This window comes from Lagenorhynchus albirostris, chromosome 16 (genome assembly GCF_949774975.1).
Source record: "Lagenorhynchus albirostris chromosome 16, mLagAlb1.1, whole genome shotgun sequence".
Lineage (NCBI taxonomy): Eukaryota > Metazoa > Chordata > Mammalia > Artiodactyla > Delphinidae > Lagenorhynchus > Lagenorhynchus albirostris.
In genome coordinates, this window is record NC_083110.1 from 3,114,461 (window position 1) to 3,128,381 (window position 13,921).

General features: G+C 53.4%; 1 protein-coding gene across 13 annotated transcripts in view; it reads left to right on the plus strand.

Annotated features, from left to right (window-relative positions):
* Positions 1-13,921, plus strand: part of TRIM67 (tripartite motif containing 67) — a 49,212-nt gene that overhangs the window by 24,351 nt on the left and 10,940 nt on the right. For 10 of the 13 annotated variants that reach the window (XM_060125640.1, XM_060125641.1, XM_060125642.1 and 7 more), the window contains 3 exons: positions 9,718-9,813; positions 11,401-11,523; positions 12,706-12,816. In XM_060125640.1, coding sequence (XP_059981623.1) covers positions 9,718-9,813; positions 11,401-11,523; positions 12,706-12,816 — 330 coding nt within the window. The remainder of the gene's footprint in view (positions 1-9,717; positions 9,814-11,400; positions 11,524-12,705; positions 12,817-13,921) is intronic. The other 3 variants (XM_060125650.1, XM_060125652.1, XM_060125647.1) reach the window with 2 other exon arrangements.

Below are 13,921 nucleotides of genomic sequence, written 5' to 3' on the forward strand. Positions count from 1 at the left end.
CTAGCGCAGAGGCTCTGTGCCCAGTGGCTCCTAATCGCTCCCCCCGGAGCCCTGGGAAGGCAGTTAGGCTGAGGGCCAGGGAATCTAGCTTTAGGGACAGCGGAGTGAATCGCTGGCCGTACCCTCCGCAGATAAAAGCAAATCCTCCTTTTATTCTCCCCCAGAGTGCAGCTGCTTACGTGTTCCCCCGACCTCTCCATTCTTGCATTACACAGCCTCCCGGTGTAATAGTGTCATACTGTGATTTATAATAAGATATATATTTGGTCTTCATCTCGGTTCCTGGCACAGAGCTCCTAAACCTCTAGGAATTTCCTAAGTGATAAAGTATCTTTCATGATGAGGTGATTGTTGGAAAGCCTCAGGTAACCGAAGGATGGACTGGTTGCCAGGGGAACGACCGTGTGAGTAGGGGCTGTAGCTGTCAATCCCCCACTCACTCCTCCTCCCAGCCTCTGGGGAGGAGAGATGGGCTGGCACTTCCATCAATCACCGATGACCAACGACTTCCTCAATCACGCCTGTGTAATGAAGCCTCCATAAAACCCCGAAAGGAGGGGGTCCTGAGAGCTTCCGGGCTGCGAACACGCGGAGATGTGGGGCGAGGGCATTGAAGCTCTGTGCCCTTCCCCAGACCTTGGCCCCTGCATCTCCTCCGTCTGGTCGTTCCTAGTTACATCCTTTTATAATAAACTGGTGATCTAGTAAGTAAAGTGTTTCTGGCAAAGTAATCAAACCCAAGGAGGAGGTGTGGGAACGTCCTATCTCTGGGCACTCGGCGGGAAGCACAGGCGATAACCTGGAGTTGCGATTGGCTGAAGGGGAGACAGACCTGCGGGCTGAGCCCTCAACCTGCGGGATCTGACGCTCTTTGCAGATAGAAAGTGTCCGAGCTGAGCTGCATTGTAGGACAGCCGGCTGGCACCGGAGAATTGCTTGGTGTGGGGAAGAACCCACACGTTGAAACTGGCGTCAGACTCATAAAGAGAAACGTCTTTTTGAGCGCTGTGTCCTGTGACTGTCCACATAAACCCCTTGCACCCCTCCCACCCCTCAACTGCATCAGGACGCGCCCTCCGGGTCCTGCGGTCCCCAGCTGGCTGCCTCTGCGCGGGGCTGGAGTGGGAGTCCTGACAGCACCTCCTGCTTGCGGGCAGGGGCGGGCGCTACGCCTCACTGCTGTGCCACCACGTCACCCAGGCTGAAGGGGGCCTTGCTCTGACACTTCGGAAGTTGCTCTGGTTCCCTAGGCAGCTGCACGTTTGAAACGTTAATGGAGGGGAGATGGAGAAAGTCACTCGACGGACAGGCAGCCCCACCTGAACAGGAAGAATGTGAGTCAAGATGCCGCCAGGAGAGGACGCACTGTCCCTCCCCATCAGCCCGCCTACGGACGGTTTGGCTGGAAATCAGGGTTTCTCCTTCCTCTGTCTTGCTTGAGTATCTGAAAGGCAGCCCAGTGCTAGGAGCAATGGCCTTGGGTTCAGAGAAACCTTGGTGGGAGCCTCAGCTCCATCCACCAGCTTCTAGCTGTGTGACCTTGAGCCTCGGTCCCCTCTTCTGTAAAATGAGGAACATGCTAGCACCCCCCTGGTGGGTTGTGAGAAACCAACAAAATTAGACACGTTATTTGGTGTCGGCATTCGGTGAACGCTGTCTGCCGTCATCACCGTAGCTACTGACCCGGGTCATGAGCATCAGAGAGCTGTACCGGGGCCAGAGAGGGGAAGCCACAACGCCAGGGGGCAGCCGGGTCCAGGCAGCCTGCGTTTTACCCTGTGGCACGAGAAGCACCCTCTTCTGGCCTTAGGGGAGGGTCTTCGTGGGGTAGATGTTGGTTCTCTGGGTGGGTCCTATCTTGATACCTGTCCTGCATCCTCCGTAAGGAGCTGAGGACCCAGGTGGGATCAGACCTTCAGAGGGGCGTGGCTTCTGGTCCCTCCGTGTGCTTGGCACCTGGCCCAAGCTGGGAATACAGCACTGCATACGCCCAATACGACTCCATCCAGCACACAGGCCTCTGAAGTAGCAGACGTTGAACAGTTCATCTGTCACATGTGACAGGAGACCAGAAGAGATCAATTCAGTTGCCAGGTGTGGCAGGCTGAATAAAGGCCCCCAAGGATGTGCACGTCCCAACCTCCAGAATTTGTGACCATGTCACCTTACATGGCAAAATGGACTTTGCAGGTGTAATTAGATTAAGGATCTTGAGGGGAGGAGCTTATCCTTAATTGCTCAGCTGGTTTAAGGTCATCACAGGGGCCCTTGTAAGAGGGAGACAGGAAGGCCATAGTCAGAGGAGATAGGAGGACAGAAGTGAGAGGCTGAGTGATGCAAGGAAGGGGCCACCAGCCAAGGGATGTGGGTAACCTCTAGAAGACGGAAAAGACAAGAAAAAAAGGTCTCTCGGGGTTTCCCTGGTGGTCCAGTGTGTAAGACTCCACACTTCCAATGCGGGGGTGCCTGGGTTCAATCCCTGGTCGGGGACCTAGGATCCCGCATGCAAGCCACAACTAGGAAGCCCACCTGCGGCAACAAAGATCCCACGTGCCGCAGCTGAGACCCGGTGGAGCCAAAATAAATATTTTAAAAATAAATGAATAAATAAAGCCAAGGGCATGTTTTTAAAAAAAAAGAAAGAAAGAAAGAAAGAAAAGGGGTCCCTCCCTAGAGCCTCCAGAAGGAAGCTGACAGCTTGACTTTGGCCTGTAAGACTCACTTCGGACTTCTGGCCTCCAGGACTATAAAAGAATAAACCAGTGTTGCTTAGGTCCCTGAGTTTATCGTAATTCTTGATAGCAGCAACAAGAAGCCAATATACCGTGAGAACCCACAACACGAGGGGCTGAATAAGTCTGCGGAGTCAAGGGAGGGTAGAGCCCCTCGGAGTATCAGTCCTGGGTGGGGACTGTCGGGGACCATGGAGGCTTCGTAGACAGCATGTCTCCATATAGAGGTTCTGGGGGTTGGAGGTGGCTTCAGTGCACAGAACAGAGCACTAGATTAGCATCTGCAGACCCCCATTCAAAGCCACCTCTCGTTACTGGCTCAGTGGCCGGAAACACAGTGAGCCAGTGGGGACAGGAGCGGATCCTCTGAGCTGTTTTGCCTACAGGGACTCCCCCCGAATCTGGGTCACATCCACTGGAGAGAGGGGCTGCCCGCATCGCCCCTGGAGCCTAGTTCTCCTGCCAAAAACCCTTTCTGCTTCTGGGGGACCCTCAGTCTACCATGGAAGGGGCCTGCCACCCGGCAAATATTCATCTGATCGCTCTCTAGGTAGACTTCTACCCGAGGCCCACCCTGCTCCGCTGGACCCCTAGCATCAGTCCTTCCCTAGCATCACACCTGTGTGACACATCCTTTACAGCCTGGACCCTTGGATGGGGGCAGGCTGGGAAGGGGGATCCTGTAGGGCTGGGGTCTCACGCACCCTGTGTGGGTCGTGTCCTCACCCCCTCCAGAGCCTCCATGTGCCTGTCTCACCCACCTTCTCCTGTTCCCAGGTGTGGTCCCTGTGGGTGGGATAGTACCCTCTCACGCAGTCTCCAGCTTTGTCACTGCATCTGCTTCAGCAGTAAGGGCACCCGAGGCCCCCGCCGTGTCGCTGCACCTCGGTTTAGGCTGACCACCAGGGCAGTCGTATTTATCTTGGTCGCTGGCCTCTTGGCGAAGGGCCTTTCCAGCGCTTCAGTGGGGCTTTTGCAGCCGTTTGTGGTAGCAGGTGGATCAGGAAAGGGGAAGCAGGCCTAGGTGGAGCCCTCTGGTCTTCCAGAAGAGGCAGGGAGAGGGAGGGCGTCGGAGGTTCCGTCAGGTAGGACTAAACTGGGGCAGGATCCATGCCAGCGGTTAACTAGAAACAGTTAATACCCAGAAGTGTGAAAAGAGCTCTGATCCGCAGGGCAGGGTTGGACTGCCAGTGCCCAGGACCAGATGGGGCTTCATACCCTAGAAATGGCGGGTCCAGAGTGGCCACATGGCCGTTTTAATTAAGCCCAGCGTGTAAGAGGATTGAGACGTGACTAGCTCGGGGCAGCTAGTCAGACAAAATCTAGAACAGAATCCATCCACTGACTGGATCTCTGCGGAGCACATTCTAGGTGTGAGGCCCGTGCTGCCTGTGCAGAAGTGCACAGGACAAGCTTGCAGGATGGCCGACAGGACAGGGGAGCAGACGCATTTCCCCTGGGCTGCCCATCTCAAGGAGAGTGAGACACGCCCTGGAAGGAGTGCCAAGGGCACGTTCCGTTTGGGGAGGGAAGCAAAGCGTCAAGAGGAGGTGGCATTTGGTGGCCGTCTCTAGATCCTTGGTGCCTAACGTCTGCACTTCTGCTGGGTGATCCTGATGTCAGAGAACAAAGACCAAGTTTAAAAGGAGGCAACTTGGGACTTGCCTGGTGGCGCAGTGGTTAAGAATCCACCTGCCAATGCAGGGGACACGGGTTCGAGCCCTGGGCCGGGAAGATCCCACATGCCGCGGAGCAACTAAACCCGTGCGCCACAACTACTGAGCCTGCGCTCTAGAGCCTGCAAGCCACAACTACTGAGCCCACGTGCCGCAACTACTGAAGCCCGCGTGCCTAGAGCCGGTGCTCCACAACAAGAGAAGCCACCGCAGTGAGAAGCCCACTCACTGCAACGAAGAGCAGACCCCGCTTGCCACAACTAGAGAAAGCCCGCTCGCCACAACTAGAGAAAAGCCCGCGTGCAGCAACGAAGACCCAACGCAGCCACAGATTAATTAATTAATTTTCTAAAGTAAATAAAAGGAGACAACTTAGGGGCTTCTCCACAGAGTCTGTTTCAAACATGAGAATTATCTCTGAAAGGTTCTAGTTGGCTAATTTAGATAATTCATGTCTTGGTCTGTTTGGGCTGCTATAAGCAAATCCCACAAAACAACAGAGGTTTATTTCTCACAGTTCTGAAAGCTGGACATCCAACATCCGGCTGCCGGCCAACTTAGCTCCTGCTGAGGCTCTCTTCGGGCCTTTGCGGACAGCCACCTTCTCACTGTGTCCTCACGTGGCCTTTCCTCAGTGCAGTGGGAGGAGAGGGGGAAAGTGCTCTCCCATGTCTTTTCTTTAAGGGCACTGATCCCATCATGGGGCCTCCACCTATGTGACCTAATTGCCTCCCAAAGGTCCCATCTCCTAATACCATCATACTGCAGGTTAAGGCTTCAACATATGGATTTGGGGAGGACACATTCAGTCCGTAACAACCCATATATGACGGGTTGAACAATTGAGAGGATTTCGGGAAAGCTTGGGCTATATTTCTAAGCATAATAGTAAGAACTCGTATGAGGTAGGGGTTGTTATTCCCACCTTACAGGGGAGGACCCTATAGAACAAAGAGATGAAGCATCTTCCCAAGATGCACAGCTAATGAATGACAGCGCCAAGATTTGACTGTACTGGCCCAGAGTTCTCTTGCTTAATGCAGTATGAGGCCCTCTAACACCATCCAGAATGGGAGGGAGAAGGGAGAAAGCTACCCCACGTACCTAGAAGCTACTCTTTCGGGATGCAGGCAAAGATGTGATGCTAGGCCAGGAAGCAGGTGGTTTGGCCCACTTGGAAATACATTTTTAAGCTGTCTGTCTAAACTTAGAGACTCTGCAGCAATGTAGTTCTAACCTTAGAGGAATAAAAAGGCATAAAATACAATGTTTGATTCAAGTTAAAATCCATTCAGTCATTTTAAAAAATTTATCTTTGGGGCTTCCCTGGTGGCGCAGTGGTTGGGAGTCTGCCTGCCGATGCAGGGGACACGGGTTCGTGCCCCGGTCCGGGAAGATCCCACATGCCACGGAGCGGCTAGACCTGTGAGCCATGGCCGCTGAGCCTGCACGGGCCAGAGCCTGTGCTCCGCAATGGGAGAGGCCACAACAGTGAGAGGCCCGCGTACCGCAAAAAAAAAAAAAAAAAAAAAAAAAAAAAAATTTATCTTCGGTCTGGATACTTCCTTTCTTTCCAAGAGGATAGTATAACCAACATCCACAGAGACAGAGCAATCCATTCTCATTTCTCAGACGGCAGGCTCTTCTCTCAGACCAGAAAGACACAATTTTCAGTGTCCCCTGCTGGCCCCAAGGTAGTCCCTGTGGAAAAGAGGAAGAGCATGTTTCAAAACACTGAAGCCAAATACGGTATGCTGTGAACCCATAACACGTTGCCAATAAGTGAACCACTTGTCCCTTGAGAAATGGTTTCCACCTTCGCCGCCCAAACCCTGACTCCTTTGCCACTAGAATAACCAGGTCCAGTTTCCACAGTGCTGTCACCTGGGCAAGGAGAGGTGTCTCTAGCCACATCACACAGGAAGGAACTGGGGTCAAGAAAGGGTCAAGTGTGTGCTTGTCGGGACATCCCTCGACGGCGACCGGACCTCACATGGGTGTCCGGGCTCTTCTCAGAGACCAGCAGACGGGGCACAGGTCTCTGTGCAGGCGAGCACCCTGCTGGGCCGGGGCCAGACGGCGTCAAGAGAAAGCAGAGGGCATGTCTGGTGGGCCTGGAGCCGTGTCTACTGAGCTGTGAGATCATTCCCCTTTCAGCTGGGTGTTTGCCTAAGGTCCCTGGAGGCCTTCAAAGATCACTCTGTTCTGGGCTCCTTGCCAAGGTCCTGGGTCTACTTGCCAAGCAGGAAGCAGGTCCACAGGCCCTGGGGTGGGACGGGCCGCGGGGAGGCCAGGGCTGGCGGGGACAGAGCCCCGCTGGCTCCAGTTCCCCGGGTGAAGGGAGGGGGACTCTCACTAATGCAGCCTCTGGCGGAGAAGGTGGTCGCCGTGGCGATGGCTCTGCAGGGACCTGTCTTAGCTTAGCAGCCGCTTCTAGTGGAGCAATTGCTTTGCTTTTTATTCAGCCAGTGAGCAGTTTTTGAGCCCCTGCTTTTTGCCAGTGCCTGGCTAGAAAGACAAAGACAAAAAACAAAGTCCCCGCCACGAAGGATTGTATAGGTTCCTGGGAATCGGTCCCTCCTTGGGGAGGGAAAGGGTGCAGCCGCAGTGGGCCCTCTGCTCTGGGTGACTGTGGTGGGGAGGGAGGTGCCCCTCTTTTCTGGGCACTGATGATGGGCCTGAGGGATGCCGGCCTCTCCGGCTCCTGCTGGGCACGGTTATCAGGGATAGGCTGAGCTGCCCGAGGACCTGGACCCCTCTAAGGACGGGTGCAAAGATCTGTGCTACCCAGGGACTTCCTTGGTGGTCCAGTGGTTGAGAATCTGCCTCCCAGTGCAGGGGACAGGGGTTCGATCCCTGGTCAGGGAACTAAGATCCCACACGCCACGGGGCAACAGCCCATGCGCTGCAACTAAGACCCAATGCAGCCAAATAAATATTAAAAATAAAAATTAGGGCTTCCCTGGTGGCGCAGTGGTTGGGAGTCCGCCTGCCGATGCAGGGGACACGGGTTCGTGCCCCGGTCCGGGAAGATCCCACATGCCGCGGAGCGGCTGGGCCCGTGAGCCATGGCCGCTGAGCCTGCGCGTCCGGAGCCTGTGCTCCACAACGGGAGAGGCCACAGCAGTGAGAGGCCCGCGTACCGCAAAAAAAAAAAAATTAAAATTAAAAAAAGATCTGTGCTGCCCAGAACAGCAGCCACTGGCCAAACGTGGTGGCTGAAAACTTTAAATAAAATTTAAATCCAGTCCCTCAGTTACATTAGCCACCTTCAAGTGCTCAGAGCCACCCATGCTGGTGGCAACTGGATTAGAGCAGACACAGAACACGCTGCTGTCCCTGTAAGGTCGACTGGATATTCTTCCTGCGTGGATAATTGCAGCAGAAAGTGGTCCACGCCGGGTGCCCGTGGAGGGAGGGGCCTACACCAGCTGAGGTGGGGGGCACGGGGAAGCCAGAGGAAGAAGGAAGAGCTTCTCCGGAAGCCGCCTCTCCGCTGAGCCACACCTGAGGCTCCCAGCTGTCTCCCAGCAGGACAGAGCCCAGACCTCACTTGACCTCACCTTGAACGCTGGTGACCCTGGTCTGAGGCCCCTTCCTTCTCCCTGTGTCTCCGCATCCACTCCGTGGCTATGTTTGTACCATCCAGCGGATCGCAAACTGCATCAGAAACCCCTGGAGAGCTTGTTAAAAGACAGATTCCTGGGCTTCATCCCCAGTTTCTGATCAGTAAGACAGGGGTGAGGCTGGAGAATTTGCGTTTCTAACAAATTCCTGGATGATGCTGATGCTGTCAGTCTGAGAACCACACTTTGAAAACCATGGAGATGGTCCAAAGAATCACATTCATTGATTCAGTCATTCAACCAATATTTGTCTCATGCTGCCATGGGCATGGTGCTCTTTCTGTATGTGAGCAACCAGGCAAGGTCCCTGTTCTGGGGAGCCTACATTTTCGGGAGGAGAGACAGACAGGAAGCAAACCTGTGTTGGGTGGTGATGAACATTATGAAGAATAAAGCAGGGCAAAGGAAGAGGCCCCACTGACAGATCATATCTGAGCAGAGACCTAATGGAATATTAGTCAGCCATGAAAAGGAACAAAATGGGGTCATTTGTAGAGATGTCGATGGACCTAGAGTCTGTCATACAGCGTGAGGTAAGTCAGAAAGAGAAAAACAAATATTGTATATTAACGCATGTATGTGGAATCTAGAAAAATGGTACAGATGAACCTATTTGCGGGGCAGGAACAGAAATGCAGACGTAGTGAACGGATGTGTGGACACAGCCGGGGGAAGGGGAGGGTGGGACGAATTGGGAGATTAGGTTTGACATAAATACACTACCATGTGTAAAACAGTTAGCTAGTGGGAACCTGCTGTATAGCTCAGGGAGCTCAGCTCTGTGCTCTGTGATGACCCAGATGGGTGGGATGCGGGGTGGGAGGGAGGGAAGTCCCTGAGGGAGGGGATATATGTATACATACAGCTGATTCACTTCATTGTACAGCAGAAACAACATTGTAAAGCTATTATACTCTAATTTTTAAAAAAAAGAAAAGAAAGTGGAGAGCAGGTATGACCCAGCCTCTCTGGCCCCGTTTTTGCTCTGCCCTCAGCTTTTTACTCTGAAACATGAGTCGTGTTAAAAATCAAGGGCACCAGTCTATTCAATAGCAAGATTTTGAAGACAAATTCGATGGTGTGTGTATGTGTTTCATTCAAAAGAAGCCTGAGGCTAACAACTGGGCAGGGTAAGGAGTCCCTAGCGCTAAGGAGGAGGCCACCATCATCCCCTTCCACGTGATGTCTTGGGACCCCCAGTCCATATGGCTCAGGCTCACTTCCAGTTCCTTTCCCCGCCCATCCCGCTCAGGCCAAAAGGCGCCTGTGCAGGGGTGGGGTGGGCAGAGCGTGGCCTGGGACCTGGGATTCCCTCACATAGGCGTCTGAGTTCCTACTGATGGGGGGGCACAACTGCTACAGCGGGGAGGGGGCCAGACCCAGCCAAGGCTCTACTTGCCTTCTTGTCCTGGGTCCTGTCAGCCTGAACCAATTAGCTGAATGCTCCTTACTTCTACCCAGCTTTTGGGGTCCAGACAGAAGAGTGTTGGTCAAGCAACACTTTATCAACCATTACTGGAAAAATAAACACATGCAATAGAGTCCAGGAGTCAATAGCGGTCCCTTCGTAAGTGAGGACGGTTCCTGGGTTCTACCCTCTTATAAACACAAGCCTTCATGATGAAGTGCAGACCAAGTGCCTTTAACACCTAATTTTCCTTTTCAACCTGTGATATCTTTTAGGCCCAACTGTCTCAGGCCTTAAATGGAGTTTCCGATAAGGCAAAAGAAGCCAAGGAGTTCCTAGTTCAGCTGAAGAACATTCTGCAGCAGATCCAGGTGAGCATAGCTCCGGCTGGGAGGGGAGTCCCTGCAGGAGGTACGTGAAGTTTAGCAGAGGAGAGGAAAGGCCCCGTGGCAGGCGCTTTTCAGTGCTGAACATGAGAAGGCCTAATTGTCCCACTGCACGCCTCAGATGTTGCGGACATCACACACTCAATCCACTGACACCCCTGTGACATCTGATAGGAAAGGGATTTTGCATGAACTCAGAGAGAATCCTAGAAAGAGAACTGGGCAGAAATAATGCAGCACTCTGCGTGGCCACGTAGCCCTAGGCGGTATCTGTATACGGTGCTTTTGTACCAACGCATCAAAATATAAAAGCATCATTTACTAAACAGATGTATTTACTGAGCACCCATGCTGTGTCACACGCAAGCCCGACGCAGATCAGTAAGGCACAGCCTCTGTCCCCAGGAGCTCTGTCTGTCGGGGAGACAGCGTATAAATAAATGCATGCGTGGGGGAACTTTCCCACAGATCACGAACCGTAGAGCATTCCGGTGTCTGGATGGGAAAAAGGACTGAGGGCACTGAATTCCTAAGCAGCCAATAAAAACCATTCTTCCTAATAAGTGAAAGCCAGAATTCAGCTCCCAGGCATTTCCTGTCCTGGTTCTGATGTTTCAGGGACACCGGAGGTATCCGTTGGGTGGGGCAGCTGTAACAAGGTACCATCGATTGAGTGGCTTCAACAACAGTAACTTATTTTCTCATAGTTCTGGAGGCTGGAAGTCCAAGATCAAGGTGTCAGCAGGGATGGCTCCTCCCAGGGCCTCTCTCCTTGGTGTACAGATGGCCATCTTCTCCCTGTGTCCTCACACCGTCCTCCCTCTGTGTGTGTCTGTGTCCTGATCTCCTCTTGTAAGGACGCCAGTCAGATTGGATCAGGGCCCAGCCTGATGACCTCATTTAACTTACTTCTTTCATGGCCCTGTCTCCAAACACAGCCCCATTCTGAGGTCCTGGGGGTTAGGACTTCAAATAGGCACTTGGGGCAGGGGTGGGAGAGAACACCACCAGCCCATGACACGAGGTCTGAATCCAGGCTGACCTGAGTGATGTTGAAAGTTTTTTGTTTTTTTTTTTAAAACGGAGAGAGTCAGATCCTACAGCAAGAACAGTGGGTTTTGTTTGTTTTACTGTTTTCTGATTAGAGAAAGCAAAAGTATGTTATAGAAATTTTGAAAAGTAGAGAATAACAGACAGAAGTAAGAAAAGTTCACCAATATCTCAGCCCCTGAGGTGACGCCCTCGCCGTTTTGACACGTTGCTCCACTGCTTTACACACACACACGCATGTGCAGTGTGCGGTTATGCTGCACACGCTTGCAGCTGCTCTTCTTCTTCTTCAGTCTCTCTCACGAGCTTTTCCCGTGGCATCAAAAACCCTCACAAGCCCTCATGGTTTGGATGACTCTGATTCCCTCCATCCTATAGATGTGCTGAGACGCACATGTGCACTGTTTCCAGTTCAATAACGGGACAGCTCACCCCGGGACGAGCTTGCTGGTGTGCCCCTGTGTCTCTCGTGCTGGCCACGTTTCCGAGTGTCTTCTCCCTAAAGCTCTGTGCATCCCGCAGGAGAACGGCCTGGACCACGAGGCCTGCCTGGTGGCTCAGTGTGACGCGCTGGTTGATGCTCTAACCCGGCAGAAAGCCAAGCTGCTTACCAAGATTACCAAAGAGAGGGAGAACAAGCTGAAGGTGGGTCCCCGGGTGGCCGATGCCCTCGGTCCCATCACGGCCTCCGAGCCGAGCTCGGGGGAGCATGCAGTGTAGGCTCTGGGTCAGTGTTAGTTGAGTGAACAAACGAATGAATGAACAAACGAACAAACGAATGAATGAAGGAATGAACAAACGAACGAATGAATGAATGAACGAATGAACGAACGAATGAATGAACAAATGAAGGAATGAACAAACGAATGAATGAACGAACAAACGAATGAATGAACAAACAAACGAATGAATGAACAAACAAACGAATGAATGAATGAACGAACGAACGAACGAATTAATGAACGAACGAACGAATGAATAAACGAACGAACGAACGAATGAACGAACGAACGAATGAATGAATGGGGAGAGGAAGGGCTGAGCAAGTTGGCCCGGGACCTACTTACACTCGTGTCACTTTCCCTGAAGCAATCAGCATCCCTGCTCTCCCTCCAAAGCTGGAGGGAGATGCCTAAATCCTGCCACTCTCTCCCATCTTCTCCCCGCCCCTGTTTTCTGTCGAAGGGACACTGCCTGTTCTCATCTTGCAGAGCAGAGGTGGCCACGGCGGGTGACAAGGCTCCGGCTCTCCCCCTTCTTCGGGCTTTCTGATGTCTGGTGCTCGCAGTGGTCAGCAGGGACACCACAGCCAGTGGCCACCGCGGCAGGGGGAGGCTTCCCCCCACTCGGCACTGGGTCCCCGGGCCAGGCAGGTGCCCCGTGAACACCCTGCCTTGACAGAAACTACTCACCTCGTTGTCTGGGCTCGATCTATTCTACAGACATTTCCCAACTGAATCAGGAAATGTTACTTTCAAGGAAAGGAGTGTGTGTTGGGGACGATCCATGGTTTACATGCAAAGCAGCCGAGCCCCTTGAGTTTCCACCCAACGCGTGAGACTGGGGCATCGGTCCCTAGGAGGGTTTCAGGGGGTGCACGTTCTCTGCTTCTCTATCCAGAGTTCAGGAAGGTTGCTCTGTGGGGTGTGGCGACCCTGCTTGTTGGGCAGTGGGTCCATTTACCGCCCACGTAACGAGGGCACGTGGAGCTCAGGAACACAGCAGCAGCAGGAGAGGGTGCAAGGCAGCCGGGACCCATGCGCTTGCCGCTGCAGCCGGGCTGCTCTTCCTCGATGAGACAGTTACTAGGGATACTTCTCGTGGCAGATGGTTTGGGACCAGATCAATCACTGCACGCTGAAGCTGCGCCAGTCCACGGGGCTGATGGAGTACTGCCTGGAGGTGATCAAGGAGAACGACCCGTCCGGGTTTCTGCAGGTGAGCGGGCTGGGCAGCTTTCCTCCAAATCCACTGCCATGCCCCAGACTAGCTGAGGTTCTAGGAAGGTCCCTCCCAGCGGCTTGGAGTTGAGCAGAATCTCCTGTGCTCAGCGATTCCAGAAGACCTAGGTTCTCTTCTTAGCTCTGCGTCTCACTAGCTGTGACCCTGGCTCTGTGTCATCCTTAAATGAGGAGATCAAACATCATAATCCCTAGGGCTGAAATGCCGTGCTTTCGTGCCTCGACTTGAAACCCCAGTTCAACATTTTCCCCACAGATGAGAAAAGACAGTCTTTGCCAATCAAGCTGGAAAGATTGCACAGGACGAAGTGAGTCAGAAGAATCCACATGACCCGTTCCCTCAGGGTGCGGAGTCCTGCAGGTCTGGGCACGTGACCACTGCCTGCAAAGCCAGTGCAGCCTTGCTGGGCATCCTTCCAGCAGCCAGTCTGACTCGGGGTCACGAACACCTCTTGGGATCATGTGTGTGATTCAGACAGAAGCTCTGTCCTCCGTCTCTGGGGAACATGATGAATCTCCTGGACTGGTCCCCAGCAAGGGTGCATGGAGTCATGGCTCTACAGGGACACGTGCAAATGTCTGAATGAGCAGGACTTGCCAGCAGAGGAGAACAGAGCTGTGGGTTTGATGCAGTGAGAGTCTGGAGCAGAAGCTGCAGCACAACGTGGAGGAAACACAGTGGGAGGGAGGGAGCTTCACGCTCCTGGGGATGAAGGAGCTGCTTTCAGACCCTGGGACAAACCACTAGTATGTTTCAATTTGCAAAGTGCTGGATCTAGCAAAAGAGGGAGAGTGAAGACTGTTTTTGTATATTTTAAAAGTACTGGGCTTCCCTGGTGGCGCAGTGGTTGAGAGTCCGCCTGCCGATGCAGGGGACACGGGTTCGTGCCCTGGTCCGGGAGGATCCCACATGCCGCGGAGCGGCTGGGCCCGTGAGCCATGGCCGCTGAGCCTGCGCATCCGGAGCCTGTGCTCCGCAACGAGAGAGGCCACAGCAGTGAGAGGCCCGCGTACAGCAAAAAAAAAAAGTACTGGACTTCCCTAGCGGTCCGCTGGTTAGAACTCCGCGCTTCCACTGCAGG